Source organism: Botryllus schlosseri, chromosome 6 (assembly GCF_051294905.1).
Source record: "Botryllus schlosseri isolate E-star chromosome 6, Bs_hap1, whole genome shotgun sequence".
Taxonomy (NCBI): Eukaryota; Metazoa; Chordata; class Ascidiacea; order Stolidobranchia; family Styelidae; genus Botryllus; species Botryllus schlosseri.
The window spans coordinates 8,600,763-8,617,965 of record NC_137241.1 but is presented as its reverse complement, the minus strand read 5'-3'; the positions used below and the strand labels follow the sequence as shown (position 1 = coordinate 8,617,965).

Genomic DNA, 17,203 nt, shown 5'->3' with positions numbered 1-17,203 from the left:
CTGTCAACACGCGGACTTCCTGCAACCTTTGTCACAATTTTGCGTGTTATTTAAAAAACGTCACGTATACGTGGGGCGTCACAGGCTCGCATTGACGTCCACGACGAACTTCTAGCTGAAGCTTGAGTTCAGGTGCACTCGAACCTTTCATCGTCACGCGCTGCTCCCAAATTCAAAGTATCGTATTACGTTTGTTTTTTTGTTTACATGCAATAACAGAAATAACCAATTAGCTTTAACGAAGTTGGTCACGTTAGAATATGGGATGTATCCCCTGAAAAGGTATTTAATTGAAACGCATTCGCTATATTCCTATACCTTTTCCTCTCATTGCGACGACACATCGTTTCTCATAATTTTTACGTGAAACGCTGAACTAAAATCAGTTGTTTTTATTTCGGGTATTACATTGTTTGGCGCATCAAGGGCAAGCAGTCTTTTTCCTGGAAGGGTTCACACATCACAAGCTCGAAAACAATGTCTGAAATAAAGGCAACAATTCGACGAATGCAAGTTGTTTAGTGTACGAGTCAAATCCCGTTGGGTCAGCGGTATTTCGTAACCGTATTGTTTAAGAGGATTGAAAGTTCACGCCCGGATTGCAAAAGGCAAAAAGCTACTGCGCAACTGAGCCGATGCAGTAATTCAGTTTTGATCGGGTCCTTCGCAACTTAGCCGTCTTGTTTGCATTCCTTCTCAAAGCCCAGAATACCACATATTTTGTCATGTATTCGGTAACTATATTTGGTTGTCCGAGTTATTCTCACCCTTGACGAGCCATAATCGTCACTCAAAATTTATTTAAAGTATGATAACGCCATACAAACCGGGTGCAAGCGCTAAGATGCTAAATTATTGCAACGCTATCAACATCGGAAATATAAACTACTAAATCAGATAATCATAAGACACAATTACAGGATTATGATCAGTGGAGATACAAAATAGTTCAATAGAAAGGAAAAGTTATTTGCGATCACAGAACATCGAACCATATCAGACGACAGGCGGCAGTGTGTGGTTCAAAGAAGTTGAAGCGGCGATGACGATAAAATCGGAAACTTTACATTGCGTACGCGCAATGTGTTTGAACGCTCGGGCACTCCCATTATTTTATTGCTTAGTTGGGGCAAAGCAATTGCACGCCAGAGAGAATTCGGTACTAATGCGATTGCTAACAAGGACTGGTGTGGCCGTGTGGACATAAAGTATTTGAACTCAAAATCAGTTCAAGCAAACTCTTCGGAGCTAGTTTGAATGTGACATCAATAGCTGTGTATTGATGCTGTGTCTATTCTAAATTCCAGCTAGAGTTTCAGCTGGCATGTCTTGCATACGTGACCAATACAGTCTGTCACACATTATATTAAGCTGTTCTAAAAAAATTGCTTCGTTCTTTTATTACAGTAACAAATTCTTCTTCCGCCCGCGCTTATCCACTGACATCATTTCTTGAATGTACGCCGATAACATATATCTAATATTCCATCCAAGTAGTCCACCGTTTTCTGACTTCAACCCGCGGAGCGGCAGTACGCAGACCTCACATATTGGAGATCACAACGGCGCTCGCAGCACTCTCTGTGCAAAAATCTGCGAAAACGAGCGAGATTCCTCCTCGTCCGATTGCTCGTCCTGTGATATAAAACAAATTGGATAATTTTCCCGAGTGATCATTTAAAGACACAAGTACACCAGTCTATAGGGGTAATGAAGTTGGAGACAACGGGAATGTTTGCCCATACTTCGATAAATTAGCACAATATGTATATTTGCTTTCGTTTTGCATGAAGCGAAATAGTAAATGATTCTGCAGCAGATAGGTATAAGTCTTGTGCACTGAAATTAATATATCTGCATGTTTAAGGTAACCATACCTCCTCTCTAAGGGGATTTGTCCTCTTTTTGACTTTTTTGAAAGTGTCATCGGAGAACGCCTAAATGTTTTCTTTTTTGAGAATTTGTCCTCTTTTTTGAAAGTTTTGAAATTTTTTTTTAGTTAACCAACGGAAAATCTCGTGGAAAGTCGATATTTCGGGAATTGAGGTGGAAAAAAAATTCGGGAAAATTTACCATTTTCCCGGATTTTACTCCAGTATTGTAAGACTGGAAATTTTGAAAACGTGTCTTTTTCAGATTCGCAAAATATCGTTACCCTATGCATATAGAGCGGTTGTGCAGTTTCGTATGGATTGAAGCGATTAATTGATATTTACGCATCATTAAAAGACGGCGGGGAGTATTTTGTTGGGATCTTGGAGAAGAATTCTGAAGCCTGAAGTCCGAGCGAAGATTCCTGCAAGTCTGCAGCACTCCTTTTACCCCTGTGACCACCTGCAATTGAAATTGAAATCGGCTGTAACCTGTAAGCGATGATAAACTCTACTATTACGACAATGATGTCAAATATAATCGAGTTATAAAAGGTAGTTTGTAAATTCTTACCTCGACGATATGCGCGATTATTTCTCACATATCTTTGAGCGAGGTACAAATCTTTCATTAACTTGGTTCCTCTGCTTCCGCATAGAGATCGCAATAAAGCGATGACATCAGAACCACAGATTCCACTAACCATGAGGCGAGGCTGAGCTGGTCCGCAAGTGGACACCGTGAAGCATAATGCTACAATAAATGTTGCTGTGATGATTACGTTCATTGTCGAACTAAGATATAAGCATATTTTCAATCTAACAAAGAAACGTTCGCGGTCACTTGAGAAATACTGTGTAGAAGGAATGGACTGATTAAATAGTTTGCTAGCTTCGAATCCAAGTTTGAATTGCACATCAACAGCAATCCAGTGATGCTAATTTAGGTGAAAATTCCAGTCCATATCCGTCGCTACCTTACTATAGGCCTAAGGATAACGATCACCCTAACTTGTTGCTTGATTCTGAACAAATCGCACCCGACTCTGAACGAATCACACCATTGACGCCTCATTACATGTGCGATCTAATCTGACGATAGCTCTAGCATGCAGCATACTGTTAATGCTACTGCTTCCCCCCTTATGGCGACACTGACTGTACCCAGTAAATGAGTCACCGTTACGTGGAACTCCTCTGACTTTATAATACCGCCTGATACGCTAGACTTGCTATGCGCCAACAATGCGCCAACAAGGAATTAGGAAACCCCGTGATATTGAAATTTCCCTATACCTCTCCCTACGAACCTGCGTCGAATTACTCACTGAATGTACTATAGTCAATGTATCTCCATATTCAGTATACCATATATCGATAAGAGTTTGACTTATCCAATATAATGCACCCCCCTCTCTGTGTTTCATATCTTCAAAACGAATGTATATCTCCACTTGAGAGACCGCATAACGGGAGAGGCGATAAAGCCCACACAACAGCTACAAGCGTAGAATTTCAAAAGACTAATTGGGAGGAAACGTCTCATAATTACAGTTGCCCTCAGCATTTGCTGAAATGCGACACTGAAAACTGATCGGCGGAAGCGCTGCAAATATGCATCTAACAATCTTGAAACTAGTAGCGTAGCTGGGCCATAGTGTCAGAAGGTTATGTCGTTCACGCTAGTCGAAGCGATATAAAGTCACCGGAATACTGCACCTTTACTAGACAAATTTTACCAAGTACACATGCGAATAATGTTACACGGCCTAGTGAAGTCGTCTTGTAGGAAACCACCAAGTAATACTATAAGCAGAGAAAGCCTATCTCGGGAAAAATATTGCGAGAAAAACTTCTCTTACAAAGTCATAATCTTGCAGGTCGGACACGTGATTACATACACGAAAATGTTATGATTGGCCAAGATAAGATGAAAAGTATAGGTGTTAGTTTTCGAAAAAGTCAAACACAGCACATTGCATATAGTGAACGACATGCATATCAATGTCACTCTGATTACAATGAAGTTGAACGGATGGGATTTTGGCTTACTTGCCATGAAACGCCAATATAGGCTATTTGGTGAAATACTTCTGAAGTAGGCCTACTTATAAAAGTGCTATAAGCTGGTTATCTGGAACTGAATACGGAGGTTTGGTACCCCGGATGTATTAGATCCATGCTCAGTTGCTCATCAGTGTTAGATACGGATTACCTACTAATAACGGTGATACACTTCAAAATCAAGCGCTTTGGCACACTTGTGTAGTTCGAAACGATTGCATCAGCAGCAAAAGCGGAAAGTGAAACATTTGCTGCCTCAGTCGCCGTTGAGTGCAAGCGTGTTTATTTCAATGTGGGGTTGTTGATGTTGTGGAGTCTCATGTTTACTAAGCAGATTGACAATCACTCGCTTCATTATTCTCATTCTCGTGTGAAGACTATATAATTCTGTTCCTATTCATCAGACAATGCAATTCCTCAGAAAGCACTCGGCGGTTTTGAATCGTTGTCTGGTTGGATTGCCTGTAATGTGATCAAGTTCTTTCTCGCTATTCCGAGTTTGCGAAGTAGTGAACGCACACCACGAGCTTTTTCGCGTGTCTACGTAATCTGGTAATCAGTTACTGTTGACTTGTTTGTCAGGAGGGTTCAAATTACTGTTGCCACGCGACGAGAAACGATAAATACCTGTTTTATCGTTGCTCTGTACTAGTTTTGCAATCGGTTGGGTAGAATATACCTCGGACCAACCCATGCTTTCTCATGTTCGATTGCTTCCCCATCTTTTCTTCCATTATTTATATTTCATTGTCAATTGCGCCGCCACATTTTATTACGTTTCTTCATTGCCATTGGCAGGCAACGACGTGTGATTGTTTGATCAATAGCTATCACCAAATCTGTTAAATTTCTTTCTTTGTTTTTCATCTTGCAGCCCTGTGCTTTTTGAACTGGCAAACCATTAATTTAGTCAAATGAATGAATTAATGGGAGTATATATTTGTATTGTACGCAAGATGGATATTGTCACGCATGTAGAAACAGAGCAATCACTTATCAACCTCGCCTTTCGACACATGCGTTATTAAATTTCATCACAAGTTGGGAAGATATAAGACATATATTGCAGGATTTACAGTATAAGATGAAGCGGTTATTATTTCGTATGCATTTCGTTATTATTTCGTATGCCTTTCCGTACGCTGCAGATTAGAATATTGAACGTATACCACGTACAGTGTGAATATAACGATAAGAGCTTGCCTTATCTCTTACGAACCTGCCTCTCTATGTCTCATGTCGACGATACACCCCCCATTTTATAGAGTTGATTACCGAAAGAGTTATTTTAAAACGAATAAAAGAAGAGGTAGGGTAACTCGAGAGATCTGTTCTGTTTACCGGATAAAATCATTGGAATATTTTAGCTGTAGCTAAACGCCGTCACGCCAGTTGTTGTTGTTAGTAAATGGCTATACCTGCAAGTTGTCTTGTAACAATGCCGATCACTGCATAAGAACACAGAATAGAAATACTCATATTTGAACATAATTAGTCCAAACCAGTGGTTCTTAACGTTTAATAACCCGTGGAACACTTACGCTAATCTGAAAGCCGGGGCGCAATACCAAAGTTTCACCGAGTCATAAAACCGAAAATCTACCAAAATTCATATCTAATCAGGCTTTGGAGCAGTCGTAAATTTTAAACTGCTCCAGCTCCAGCTCTGTAGCTCCCATCTTAAATGCGGCTCCAGCTCCGAAGCTCATTGATACTACTGTGACGGCTCCGAATCGAAAACTATTGCATGGTTTAGCGAGTCAGTAGTCGGTAACAACGGGTTGCGGCAGTCGCACTTTCGCACAAAACCGTCATTTTGTGTGGGTATGCGAAGTCCCGTGGCGTGATAATTACTACGTGTCGTCTGTCGATGACGTATAGAGAACGCACTTTACTTCATGCTCTTACTTGTAGAGCATTAAAACATTGTGTGACATTTCAATACCGGCGCTGCACTCGTAAATATCAAGTCATACACTCGAATTGAATCCGGTGTGATTATTCAAGTGTAACTGCAGCAAGAGAAATATCAGCGCGTGTCGCGACCAGAAATCCGCTTTTTACCAAACTCCCAATGGTTTGAAATTCGACATAGGTGCACTCGTTGCCAGCCCTGAAGTTGCCGGTTTACTGGAATATAGAAGGTTCCTCTTCAAACGAATCGAATAAACACAGAATTAGTGCCACTGAGAATCTGGCGTTGCATAACTATTTGACAACTTAAGTTAACGCCGTGCACTGTACATTTGTACAAGTGCACAATGTACCGTGTTAGTAATAAATTGAAATATACTCACGCTCAAAAGTGACATCATGCGACAACATAATATTATACGAGCGTATCAAACAGACAGAATGGATAGTGGATAGTACACAAAACTGATGTTTAGAAACTGGAATGCGTGCATCCAATCACTAATTCTAATTCTTATATCCAACACCAGGCGCCCGGACATCGTATTGACTAGCTCACATTGCGACAATTGTACACGGACAATAGTGGGGTTGTGTCATGCTTTCGTGCATTTCCCTATTTACGTTCGCAAATCAATACTGGAGTAAACGATCATGTGCTGGAGTGAATTTCAATACGTTGGCATACACCAGGGGTGGCCAACCTTTTCAGCCAAAGCGCCACTTTCGATTGACGAACCATTGCGCGGGCCACTAGCCGCGCGAAGCGCGAAAAATTTTCGAAGTTCATAGTTCAATTATATTGTCACTTGACTATATTGCGGGCCTGCTGTATATCACTGGGCTCAGTTTGCAAGGACTGGACTATTTGGCGACCGGTCAAGGGACATATCGATATCGAAAGCTTCGACCAACATGCGTCAATCATTTTGTGCCTATAGGTTTCATAGTCGACGGTCTTTCTGCGAGCGCAAAAGCAAGGTCGCATATGTTGAACGACACTTTGTCTCGTAATCGCAAATATAGTTAAACTCAATCTGATACATTAGGCGTTCTTTCATTTTCACAAAGGGTTAACAATATTATAAGCAAGAAATCGAGTGACAACATGTTGCGCGAAGCGTGTAGAAAATTTTTACTTTTGATAAATCTATCGCAAATTATTCTGCTTTATTGTAGTGTACGAAGGTCTACCAAAATGTCACTGGGTCATGGATCTGCCAATGCGTAGGAAATGATATTGAAATGAGAGGTGTCTTAAGAAAAGCCTGGAAGTTTACCATACTACAAGTCGGCAGATACAGAATCAAAACAAAGACAACCGACCTGGTGTAAATGACCAATGACCGTGACCATTGACCAGTCGACAAACACTATGAAAAGCACAAACTATAGTCAGTTGGCTCAAAGTAGGGCTTCATAATCTTTATCTAGTCATGGACCCTGCCCAAAATCATCGGAAGTCACAACTACAAAATTTGATCCTGAGCAATAAGTTCGTAAAACCACGACTAGATTTATACAGAATCACCAACTTTAAACGCGATTTTGTGATCGGATTATTCCAAAATATAAACGCTTAATTCAAGAATCAACCAAAACGAAAACTTCAAGCAAAGCCAAGTATTTTATTACACTACAATTATGCAAATTTAAACTTCGCACATGACGCCACTTTGTACAAAAACGCAGTACTAAATTTAACAAATTTCGTTTATCAATTATGCTGAACGTCCAACCAATTTATGAGTTTGGTGTTTGTGATAGGCCTAAATCTAATTGATAGCCTTGTCGTGGTCAGCAGATGTGAATGTAATCAGAGGGCAAAGAACCGAGGCTCGAGACAAAACACACGAATTTGATGGCATAATCGTCATCACCCACCATCGTCAGTTGATTACAGTGGTGTACGGTGAGGTTCATGGTTGGTGAGGCGCTGACTATACTTTAGAGTAGGAGTCACCAACTCAAACGGGGTCACGGGCTACTTTTCAAAATTCGTAGTCAATTCTTAAATTGAATTTGCATATTGACGGCCGCCAACACATCTTAATCGAATTAAGTGTCGACTGATGCCTAATTTTCCTTCTACTGCCGCAGATTGACCACCCCCGGAGTAAAGAATCGATATAGGAGTTAGCTAAACACGGTGCTTGCTGGAAAACGATCTGCTCGTAAATCTTGGTCTTTCGGGGAGCCCGAAGTTGTATTTTAACGTCTCAGTATTGGCAGCGGTGGGCCATTGCATTTCCCGTCAATATGCCCATTCATATCAATAAATTATTCGTCCATGAAATGCTGAAGCCGTATTAGCTAGTGAGGAATAGTGATATTGGACACAGAAGAATGGCTTACTTCGAAAAACAACAACAACAATATGTTTATACTGAAATCAATTTCAGCAATTCAAAATGCTTTATTAAGTGTTCTTCCGAAATTTAAAATCAGGTCGCGGGCCGCAGAATATGACCTCGCGGGCCGCATGTTGGTGACCCCTGCTTTAGAGTCAGATTTACAAATAAACTCATAATGGTAACTTATTCTGTTGACGTCTTGTTTCTTATCACATTAGCCCTCTTCACACGTGAGCTACGGAAGAAGCTACTATACACACCCAGAATTGAAGGAGTAGGCGTGGGTGGGTAATTCATAATAGCCATATCAGTGAGGAAATGTATTTCCTCTGCTATACATGTCGACCGTCGCACCACACGAGTCATACTACACTTCGGTTTCGAAGTCAATAGCGCCTTGTAACACTGCGCTGCGAATGTCCGATTGTCAACCAACAATGAGTGAGGCAAATTCATCTGCGCTTCACCTAGTTACGGTTTCTCTGTACTGTCGTTGTACGCAACAAATCCGAATATCACATTATTTGGTGATTCTGAGAGGGTTCCAGTGGTTATACATGAATAAATATTTAGATTTTGGGAATCACGAATTCGACAATAGCATTCGATTAATACCAGTTATTATAAATTCTGTGTTCGTTAAGATGAATTGCGCTATCACAGGTGAGGCTAGAGGTTTGTTTGTTTGATATTCATGGTGTTTCGACTACATTAATAATTTTACACCATGCCGATATTCTTTTTATTTTTACTCTGTATTTACCTCTGCCTCACCTCTTCTATCGCAAATATGCAAATTCTTTGATTTTTGGCTTCAAATGGTTAAATTCAGTCATTCAGGAACATCGATAGAAACTACTCATAACACTGGTCAACAAAATGAATTTTTTTGGCACAAAATTTGGAAGTGTCGTGTCTGGGGTTTTCAAGGTTGCTGATTACGAATGTCACATCAGTTTAGACTGATTGGCTCCAGCTTAAAAGATACTTATACCTCTAAAAAATCTCAAAATTACTGTATTACCACTGATCTACTGCGCATAAATAGATAATGACTATAAAGAACCCTCATGTGGTCCTCAGTTGTTCCATCAATATAAACATTACCTGATCTGAGATCTTTGTTTGTAAAAATAGCAGTTCGTCAAGTTTAACAAATGTACTTTTATGCAACAGAAATGTATTTTCTCCTGTACCAATCGGTCATTCTACCAAGATGAAAGATGAGTAAAAATCTATCAAATTTGTCCTAAGAAAGCGTTACTACAATACGCACATACGTCTCATCTCTTTTGACTTGTAAATAGATAATCTTCCGCTGAGCCAACAAAGTAGGATACCTAGTATCCCTATCAAACGAGAAGTTTAAACCTGGTATTTTTGATGGATTTCATATTCGAATACGAGCGAAACATTCCAATTTCATATTAAGAAAAGGAGCTCGGTACATAGACTTTCTTCGAGGACATTGTAAATAAAACTCTTAGGAAGATTACAAAGCACCCAACTACAAACAGTTGGTCCGAAAATTGGTTTCTGCATGTGGAAAATTTGGTGATAACATGAGCTTTAAAGTTCACTTCCTGTTCAGGCATTTTGATACATTTCCTGATCATCTTTTTGATTAGAGGGAATAGCAAGGGGAAAGGTTCCACCAAGACATCATAGAGACAAGATAAAAATATCAGGGTAGATGAGATGAATATATTATGGCTGATTAGTGGTGGAACCTTTCGAGAAACTGCACTAAATTGCTTACAAGCGAAAATCATGCAAGAAACAATTGTGCATTGTACAATTAGGCCTACACGCTGTTTCATGCACGTGAAATTGATTGAATGTTGATACTTATTCTGGAATTTTCCAGTTCACTCACGGGCTTGACACTGGCTAATACTTGCCTAATTATACCATGGCCATGACTTGATTGCTTATAAGTAGGGCGACTTTTTTACCTAAAAGAACGGAATATATTGACCTAAAAAATTAAAATTTTGACATTTTTTGACATTGAAAAACTAAATTTCGACCACATTTTCACAACATGAATGTCAATTAGGTATTTTCCCACATAATGTTAGTATTGTACTACGTATCTTCAATTCCGGTTGGAACTGTCTGTCCTTACGAAGAACTTTGGCCTGAAAAAACTATATCTGGACCTATGAAGAATTCCAGTAGATACATTACGCAGTATGGTAGAAATAATTAAGATTTGCTGTAGTACAACGATTGATGCTTCCCTACATTCTCGGGTAGAAAGTGTCTGTCCTTACTAAGTAGCTTGCCAAGAATGGAGAAAGAACGTCCAAGAGCAGCAGTTGTTGGCTGGCAACACTGGAATTGTCCGTACGTAGCCTACACTGCGGGAGACACACCGTGTTGCTTTATTCTGACAATGTTGACTACATCACAATTTTTCATCATGCGCTTCTTGATATAAGAACCAATGTCCACGCAGTCTTTCTTCAGTTAGAATATTGTGGTACTTTGAGCATACCACCATGTCAACCTATTTGTTTCATTTGACCGTTTATGATTCACAATGTGCTGACAGTGGACCGTCTACAACGGTAGGCCTATAAAGTAGGGTTACCATACGTCCTCTTTTAAGAGGATTTGTCCTCTTTTTTGACTTTTTTGAAAGTGTCCCCGTAGGACGCCCAAATGCCCTCTTTTTTGAGAATTTTGTTTAAATATAGGGTAAAATTCGAGTTAGATACAGTAAATCAGCACTCAAGTAACGCTCCGCAACTATTTCGGGAGCGCAGCCGTGAAGCTGACCTTTTTTTAGTCAACCAACCACGGGGAGTGAAAATTTACCATTTTTTCAGGCTTTTCAACCGGTATTGCAATACAGAAAATTTTGAAAATATGTCCTCTTTTTTTACCAAAATTTGGTAGCCCTACTATAAAGTAGGCTACAAGCTGTAAAATATCCAATGATAAGTTCATCCATAGCCATTGAGGCTATGGTTCGTAGACTGTGCCAACATCTAGTCAGGGATAAAATTTATGCGGTTTCTGCGAATAACGATTATTTTACATTGTGATATACCATATGTTCTCCCTCGTTTGCGTTGCGGACACGGTGGCAAGTGCGTTGCTATAGCATCATCTAGCGGATATATTGCCCTCACATACAATTCCCGTACTTCGGACATTCTTTGCCATCCAAGAACCAGGTGAAATATTTTCCTACCTTACTTCATAAATTTGAGCAGTAAGATAAATTTTAATTGACAATTTTCTATGAAAGAGCATGATCATTATAAAAATATTGGTATGAAATTGAGACATCGTGCTCAGATCATAGTCTTTGCATAGGTATTCATTGGGATGGACTCCTATTCTATGAGCCTCTTGATTTGAGGGCAGCTTACCAACCACATATCCAACAATCTACAATTATTGTTTCACGTTTTTACTTGGGGTTACAAAACAATTGGCGTGAAATTGTAACAGGCCATGTCTTTGATGTTTCTCAGCTGCTTTGTTGCATTTATGTGAAGTCGCGATCAACTCACATCATTCTCACAAAGTGCAATGAATTACGTATGATGTCAATGTACCAAAATATCTATATTCTATGGGATTATGCTCTTTGTAGTCGTATAAAGGGCAAAACCCGAAGGGTACATTTTGAACTTTCCACATCTTTCATATTGTCATGAGTAAAACATAACTTTCACGCTATATAAGAAGACCAAATATTCCGTTAAGTGAAAGGAAAATCAAAGCCACTTTAGTATGCGGCACAAGCAGATATTATGGAATCGGATGAGTATCCCGACAATGTACATATCTGGCTTCGTCACTGAATTTTATTGCTATTACTGAAGGTGGGTCAAGAATGACGCCTATCGCCGTTTAGGGCCTTGTGCGTCAAGGACTGAAGAAAGTTGAGCAAAAATGATGATAGAATTACACAAACAATGAAATAATTATTATATCTAATAATTCGTTTCTACAAACAATAATTCGACGAGAACAAGCATATGTAAAGAGATCGAGAACCTATACAACTGAATGTTATACGAAACGAGGAACTGTGCCAGCGCGTGAATACATACAGAATATAACTGCCGCACGATCCATAGATTAGACAATGTAATTGTAATTGATTACTTCTGGTAGGAGATGGCGTTGAACGTCGCGTGTGCATGAATCCGACACAGACCCATATTTTCCTAATATCCCGACATAGAAGTACAAGTTTACACTGTTTTTCTGTCAATGGTCGACGAAGTATAGTGCGTGTTTGGAAATAGGCAGGTTTGTTGATATTATTCCATGTGCAACGAGTATATTTATCGCTTTATCATTTATCTGGTACAATGGTTACTAACCTGGGTTGGGGGGTCCGTGATTACCTTGATGAATTTTGGGAAAGAAACGAAAAATGATCTTCTTAGTTCCATTTCGCTCTTTAAATGCTCATACGTCAAGCTCCAGCACGCGGGAATAAACTGCATGTACCGGTATGCATTAAGACTAAGTTGATATTGCTGCCTACGTATACAGTGTGTACATTGACCTGACAGCTCACACTGTAATACCACATCCACCACAACGCATGTAGATTACAGTCAAATCAGGATTGTGGCGAGATAGCGTGGTGGTATAATCTGCAGCGGCAACACCAATGGGTTGCGGGTAGAGCTGGGCATAATGCTTCGAGTACTCGAATCTGAATCGAGTATTTATTTTAATGATTCAAGTCGAGTAGTAAAAGACGACTTTTTCAAGTGCTGAAATTATACGCTTCTAACCACTGAAAGTTAATTTATAAACGAGAATGATAGTTTCGATACTAATTTTCACTGTTGAAGCCTTGAAACCTTGTTTGGCGATATCGTAGCGTACGAAACAAATAGTACGAAGCTACGAAGGTTACTGGACGTAGCACATTTCCGAAGTCATGATCATCCCACAACATTGTCACCAAGTGGAATGACATCGGCATGGTCGAAAAAATATCAAAGTATCATTTTTATGAGATGGATAACAGGCATCATTTTCTTTGTGCATGGGGGAATGAACGGTACATATTTGAACTTTGACGTATTACATTCTGTTATGACGTCATTATGAGTGATACTCGATTACTCGACTCGACTCGAAGCATATTACGTGATTCAGAATCACATCACTCAGATACTCGATTTTACCCAGCGCGAGTTGCTGGTTCGAGTCCGCCCGAGTTCGACTCCAGAATTCCTACCTAAGTGTTAGAAGTTTATCTAGGCTACTCCTCGCCACATCATCCGCGTAAGCAGTGTCTCATAAAAGCCTAGAAGTGGGCCGTGCTACAAGTCGGCAACTACGGAATAACAATGATGAAAATTGGCCTGGTGTAAATGACCATAATAGTCGACACACACCATGAATGTCTCAAAAACAAACTGTGTGGGTAAGAAGCATGCAGTGGGGTGGCGAGATATCGTAGTGGTATATTCCACAGCTGCAACACCAATGGGTTGCGGGTTCGAGTCCGACCGAGGTCGACTCCAGAATTTCTACCCAAGTGTTGGATGTTTATCTAGGTTCGTCCTCGCCACCTGATCCGCACAAGCGGTGTCTTTAAAACGCCTAGAAGTGGGTCATGCTACAAGTCGGCAGATACGGAATCAAAATAAAGACAATCGGCCTTGTTTAAATGACCATTGCAGTTGATAAACACCATGAATAACAAACAAACAAACAAATTAGGATTGTCTAGTCCAGTGGTTCCCAATGTGGGCGATATCGCCCCCCCCCCTCAGGGGACGATTTGGCGGTCTAGGGTGGCGAAAATAACGAAGGGGGCGATAGGGGGCGAAAATAGCGAAGGGGGCGATAGGGGGGCGATGACGCGTCCAAACTGCTGACCTTTTATTTTTTTTTAGTTAACCCATGGAAATTTAGTTGCAAAAGTGTCAAATTCGACATCGAGCCGAAAAGTTGACCGTTTTTCGTTAGTCAACCCGCCAGTGATTACAGTTTGTTTGCCCATTTTTCGGTACACAAAATTGAGGGGGGGGGGCGGTGATAGGTGTTGAGCTTGAATAGGGGGCGATGGGTCGAAAAAGGTTGGGAACCACTGGTCTAGTCTATTACGCACTAGAAAGAATGCGGTCTGGTCAAGGAAAGGCACCAAGAGCTCTTTAGCCTATTTTGTATTTATTTATATATTTTGGTCACTTTGTTCTGCTTCCTTCACTTTACTAGTGTTATATCAATTGTTTATTCAATTTTATGCGAATGGTGTATTCAACTTTTGTTCTTTCTGACAACATCCTGTGGGCGAGTCTCGGATATATGAAGGCGTACATTACCGGGTAAAATCCGATTTCGCTAGCTGGCACAAACGCATCAGTTAATACGCGGATGACTGTCATCAACGATTGATGAAGAAAAAGGAATAATGGCACAACAAAATTTTGCACCACTGGGTGAAGTCATTTTGTTAACTACATGACGTGGTCACAATTTATCCGTGGCAGCAATCAATTTATGATGAATTTCGACCTCGCATCCTCCAATTTCAACTCTAGCTAAGTTAGGGTTACCATATTTTTGTGAAGCAAATTCCGGACACTCTTTAGCGCCCACTAGCGGATTTTAAAATGAGGTGTAACACATTGTCCGTGAACATGACGTCATACTAGCAAAGCATTGCCCATCGACTTTATAGACTGTAGGAATGGAGTGGAACATAGTTCATGAATTGGGCCATTTGTAATGTGAAATCTGGTGATTGCTACTTGCTATAGGGTCTGCAATAGATTCCTGCACGGACCGGATGCAATCGTCTGGCGGGCCGTGTCGGTTGGTCAGGATTGTGTTTTACAGCCCTGCTATACTGTTACGTCGGTGCGGCTATCTGGTTATGTGTTCTAATCAGGTCCGAAACTACATTTTTTCCGCCCCCCCCCTCAGCCCAAAAAAAGCACTGATCTTGGGCCCACTATAGGGTAGTCGATGTAACTTGTTGGGCACTTACTATATGCATTTGGCTGTTAAATTATATGTATGAATTCTGTCAATAATATTGATTCTTCTATATATTAGGCTACTATAAAATGCACCAGCAGGTTGAACATCCGGTGCTTTCCAACTTTTTATGGTCGCGACCTGATTTCCAACTTCAAAATGTTCCGTGGCTAAGCTCAAAACTTGATAAGGTGATTACTAAAAAAATTCAGCTTGCACAAACTTACTCACGGCCTAGCAAGCTCATTAAGTCCAACATCATCGCGATCCCCAGATAAAGACAAACGACCCCAAGATTTGGAACCACTGTCTGTGACCGAAGCATCCAATCGGCCTTGACAAATTTTAGGAATATATATTGTTAGCTTATGATTGCGATTACAATCAGACTTATTTCAGTAAATGATGGTTATTTATATTTATTTTGATTGCATTTTCTGACGAGAGTGGCGCCTGGTGCCCATACTAATATCATTATTCGTTGCATTAACTCGCGCGCGGCGCGAAGAAGAATTTTGAATATCATAAATCTGCTTGAAAATAATAATGTTTATGTTGACTTACCAAAGACTTTTGAGCATACTTCAAGCGTTCGAAATTCCGGACATTTAGGCATATTTTAGAAATTCCTCCCGGACGCAGATTTTTCAGTGAAATTCCGGACATGTCCGGGAAATTCCGGACGCATGGCAACCCTAAGCTAAGTTGGCTGGCAGCATCTATTGACTAATGAGCGATGCAAACAACGATACACTGTAAAATGTGCACAAGATTGTGCGAATTGGTGTACTAATGTTGCTACACACAAGCAGAGCTTACACGACACGTGGTTACCAACCTTCCGTCCACGAGGCACCCAATGAAAGGAAATCATTGTTCGCGGCACCCAGTAAGGAAACACTGAAAAATGTGCGAAGCTGACGACTATAAAAGATGCCATCAATCTACGTCATCCATTTCACATTTCAGAATTATTCATCACTCGGGTGATGGCCTGGATATGGGGAGTTAGAGCTCAATGCACCCAACTCCATGTGGGTGTCTCATTTCGAAGACTACTCCAAGTTCTATCGACACCTTCCTGTCTTTCACTGTATCGCAGTCTTGTGGTGTATTGAAATGATGAAATTGGTAACAATAAATTGAATCGGTAAGTTATTGTTTGGTTTTGCTTCGTTGCTTTGTGCGATTAGTAAATTCACTAACTCCTCTCACTGATTTTTTCGCGGGGAAATATTTCTCCGCATTCGATACAGTGTACTCGCGTGAACCATTGTATTATAATTTCAGATATTATTTTTCGCTGGTAAAAAATGGCTAAAAAAGGACAATCAAGCAACGTAGTAAAAAACATGTTTTGAACAACGTCCCTTTATTAACCATGTTCGTTTTAAATTTATTTTTGTTTTATATGCAGCCCGAGACGACGTACGCAAACATAAACAAATTTTAGCACCGAATATTGGTAGGTGCGGTGGGTTCAGCGACATTCGCCCGCTTTGAATACTTCATCATAAATCTAGATTCTTCATATTACGCTCCGTATCGAATAGCTTATTACAGACACGCCGTTTCACAATTTGGACACATACGAGAAAGATATTCCCATTTCTAAGCAATGGGTTGCGAGTTCGAGTCCGTCTGATTTCGAATCCGGAATTTCTACATGAATGGCAATTTTTCTAGGTCCCTCCTCGTCATCTGATCTGCGTAAACGGTGTCTTACAAAATGCCTAGAAGAAATGTGGGCAATGGTAAAAGTCGGCTGCAAAGGAATCACGAAAAACAGCCTAGTGTAAAAAGTCTGGCTTGGTGTAGTCGAACTATAACAGCAACAAGGTAGACACGAACCGAATAGTTTTAATTCGGCCAACGCTAACGTATTCCTTGTTCAGCTCGTGGCGTGGATCTTTTTTGAGTTAACGAAGCTCATTTTTCGTCTTCTTGTTATAGATATAATAATTAATTGTATAAGTAGTAACAATTGAATATAATATTCTAATTAATAGCTTTATATCTACAATT

The 17,203-nt window shown here is 40.2% G+C and overlaps 2 protein-coding genes and 1 long non-coding RNA gene across 3 annotated transcripts in view; 2 read left to right on the top strand and 1 right to left on the bottom strand.

Moving 5' to 3' along the window:
• Positions 1-17,203, top strand: part of LOC145440848 (cell division cycle-associated protein 7-like) — a 346,780-nt gene that overhangs the window by 234,101 nt on the left and 95,476 nt on the right. The window lies entirely within an intron of this gene.
• On the bottom strand, positions 167-5,174 carry LOC145440855 (uncharacterized). Its single transcript, XM_080318622.1, has 3 exons — positions 2,446-5,174; positions 2,217-2,334; positions 167-1,635 (listed from the first exon to the last, which is right to left on the bottom strand). The coding sequence occupies exons 1-3, from the start codon at positions 2,657-2,659 to the stop codon at positions 1,515-1,517; spliced, it is 453 nt and encodes a 150-aa protein (XP_080174748.1). The 5' UTR covers positions 2,660-5,174; the 3' UTR covers positions 167-1,514.
• LOC145440823 (uncharacterized) lies at positions 14,041-16,995 on the top strand. The gene is made up of 2 exons (XR_013915629.1): positions 14,041-16,328; positions 16,865-16,995. It is a non-coding gene; the product is annotated as an uncharacterized LOC145440823 (long non-coding RNA).

Excerpts from the sequence above, each read along its gene's own strand:
- LOC145440855 (XM_080318622.1), bottom strand. The coding sequence starts at position 2,659 with ATGAACGTAATCATCACAGCAACATTTATTGTAGCATTATGCTTCACG. Across the intron at positions 2,335-2,445 it reads TAATCGCGCATATCGTCGAG|GTGGTCACAGGGGTAAAAGG; the intron begins GTAAGAATTTAC and ends TTTCAATTGCAG. Across the intron at positions 1,636-2,216 it reads CCGCCGTCTTTTAATGATGC|GACGAGCAATCGGACGAGGA; the intron begins GTAAATATCAAT and ends TTTATATCACAG.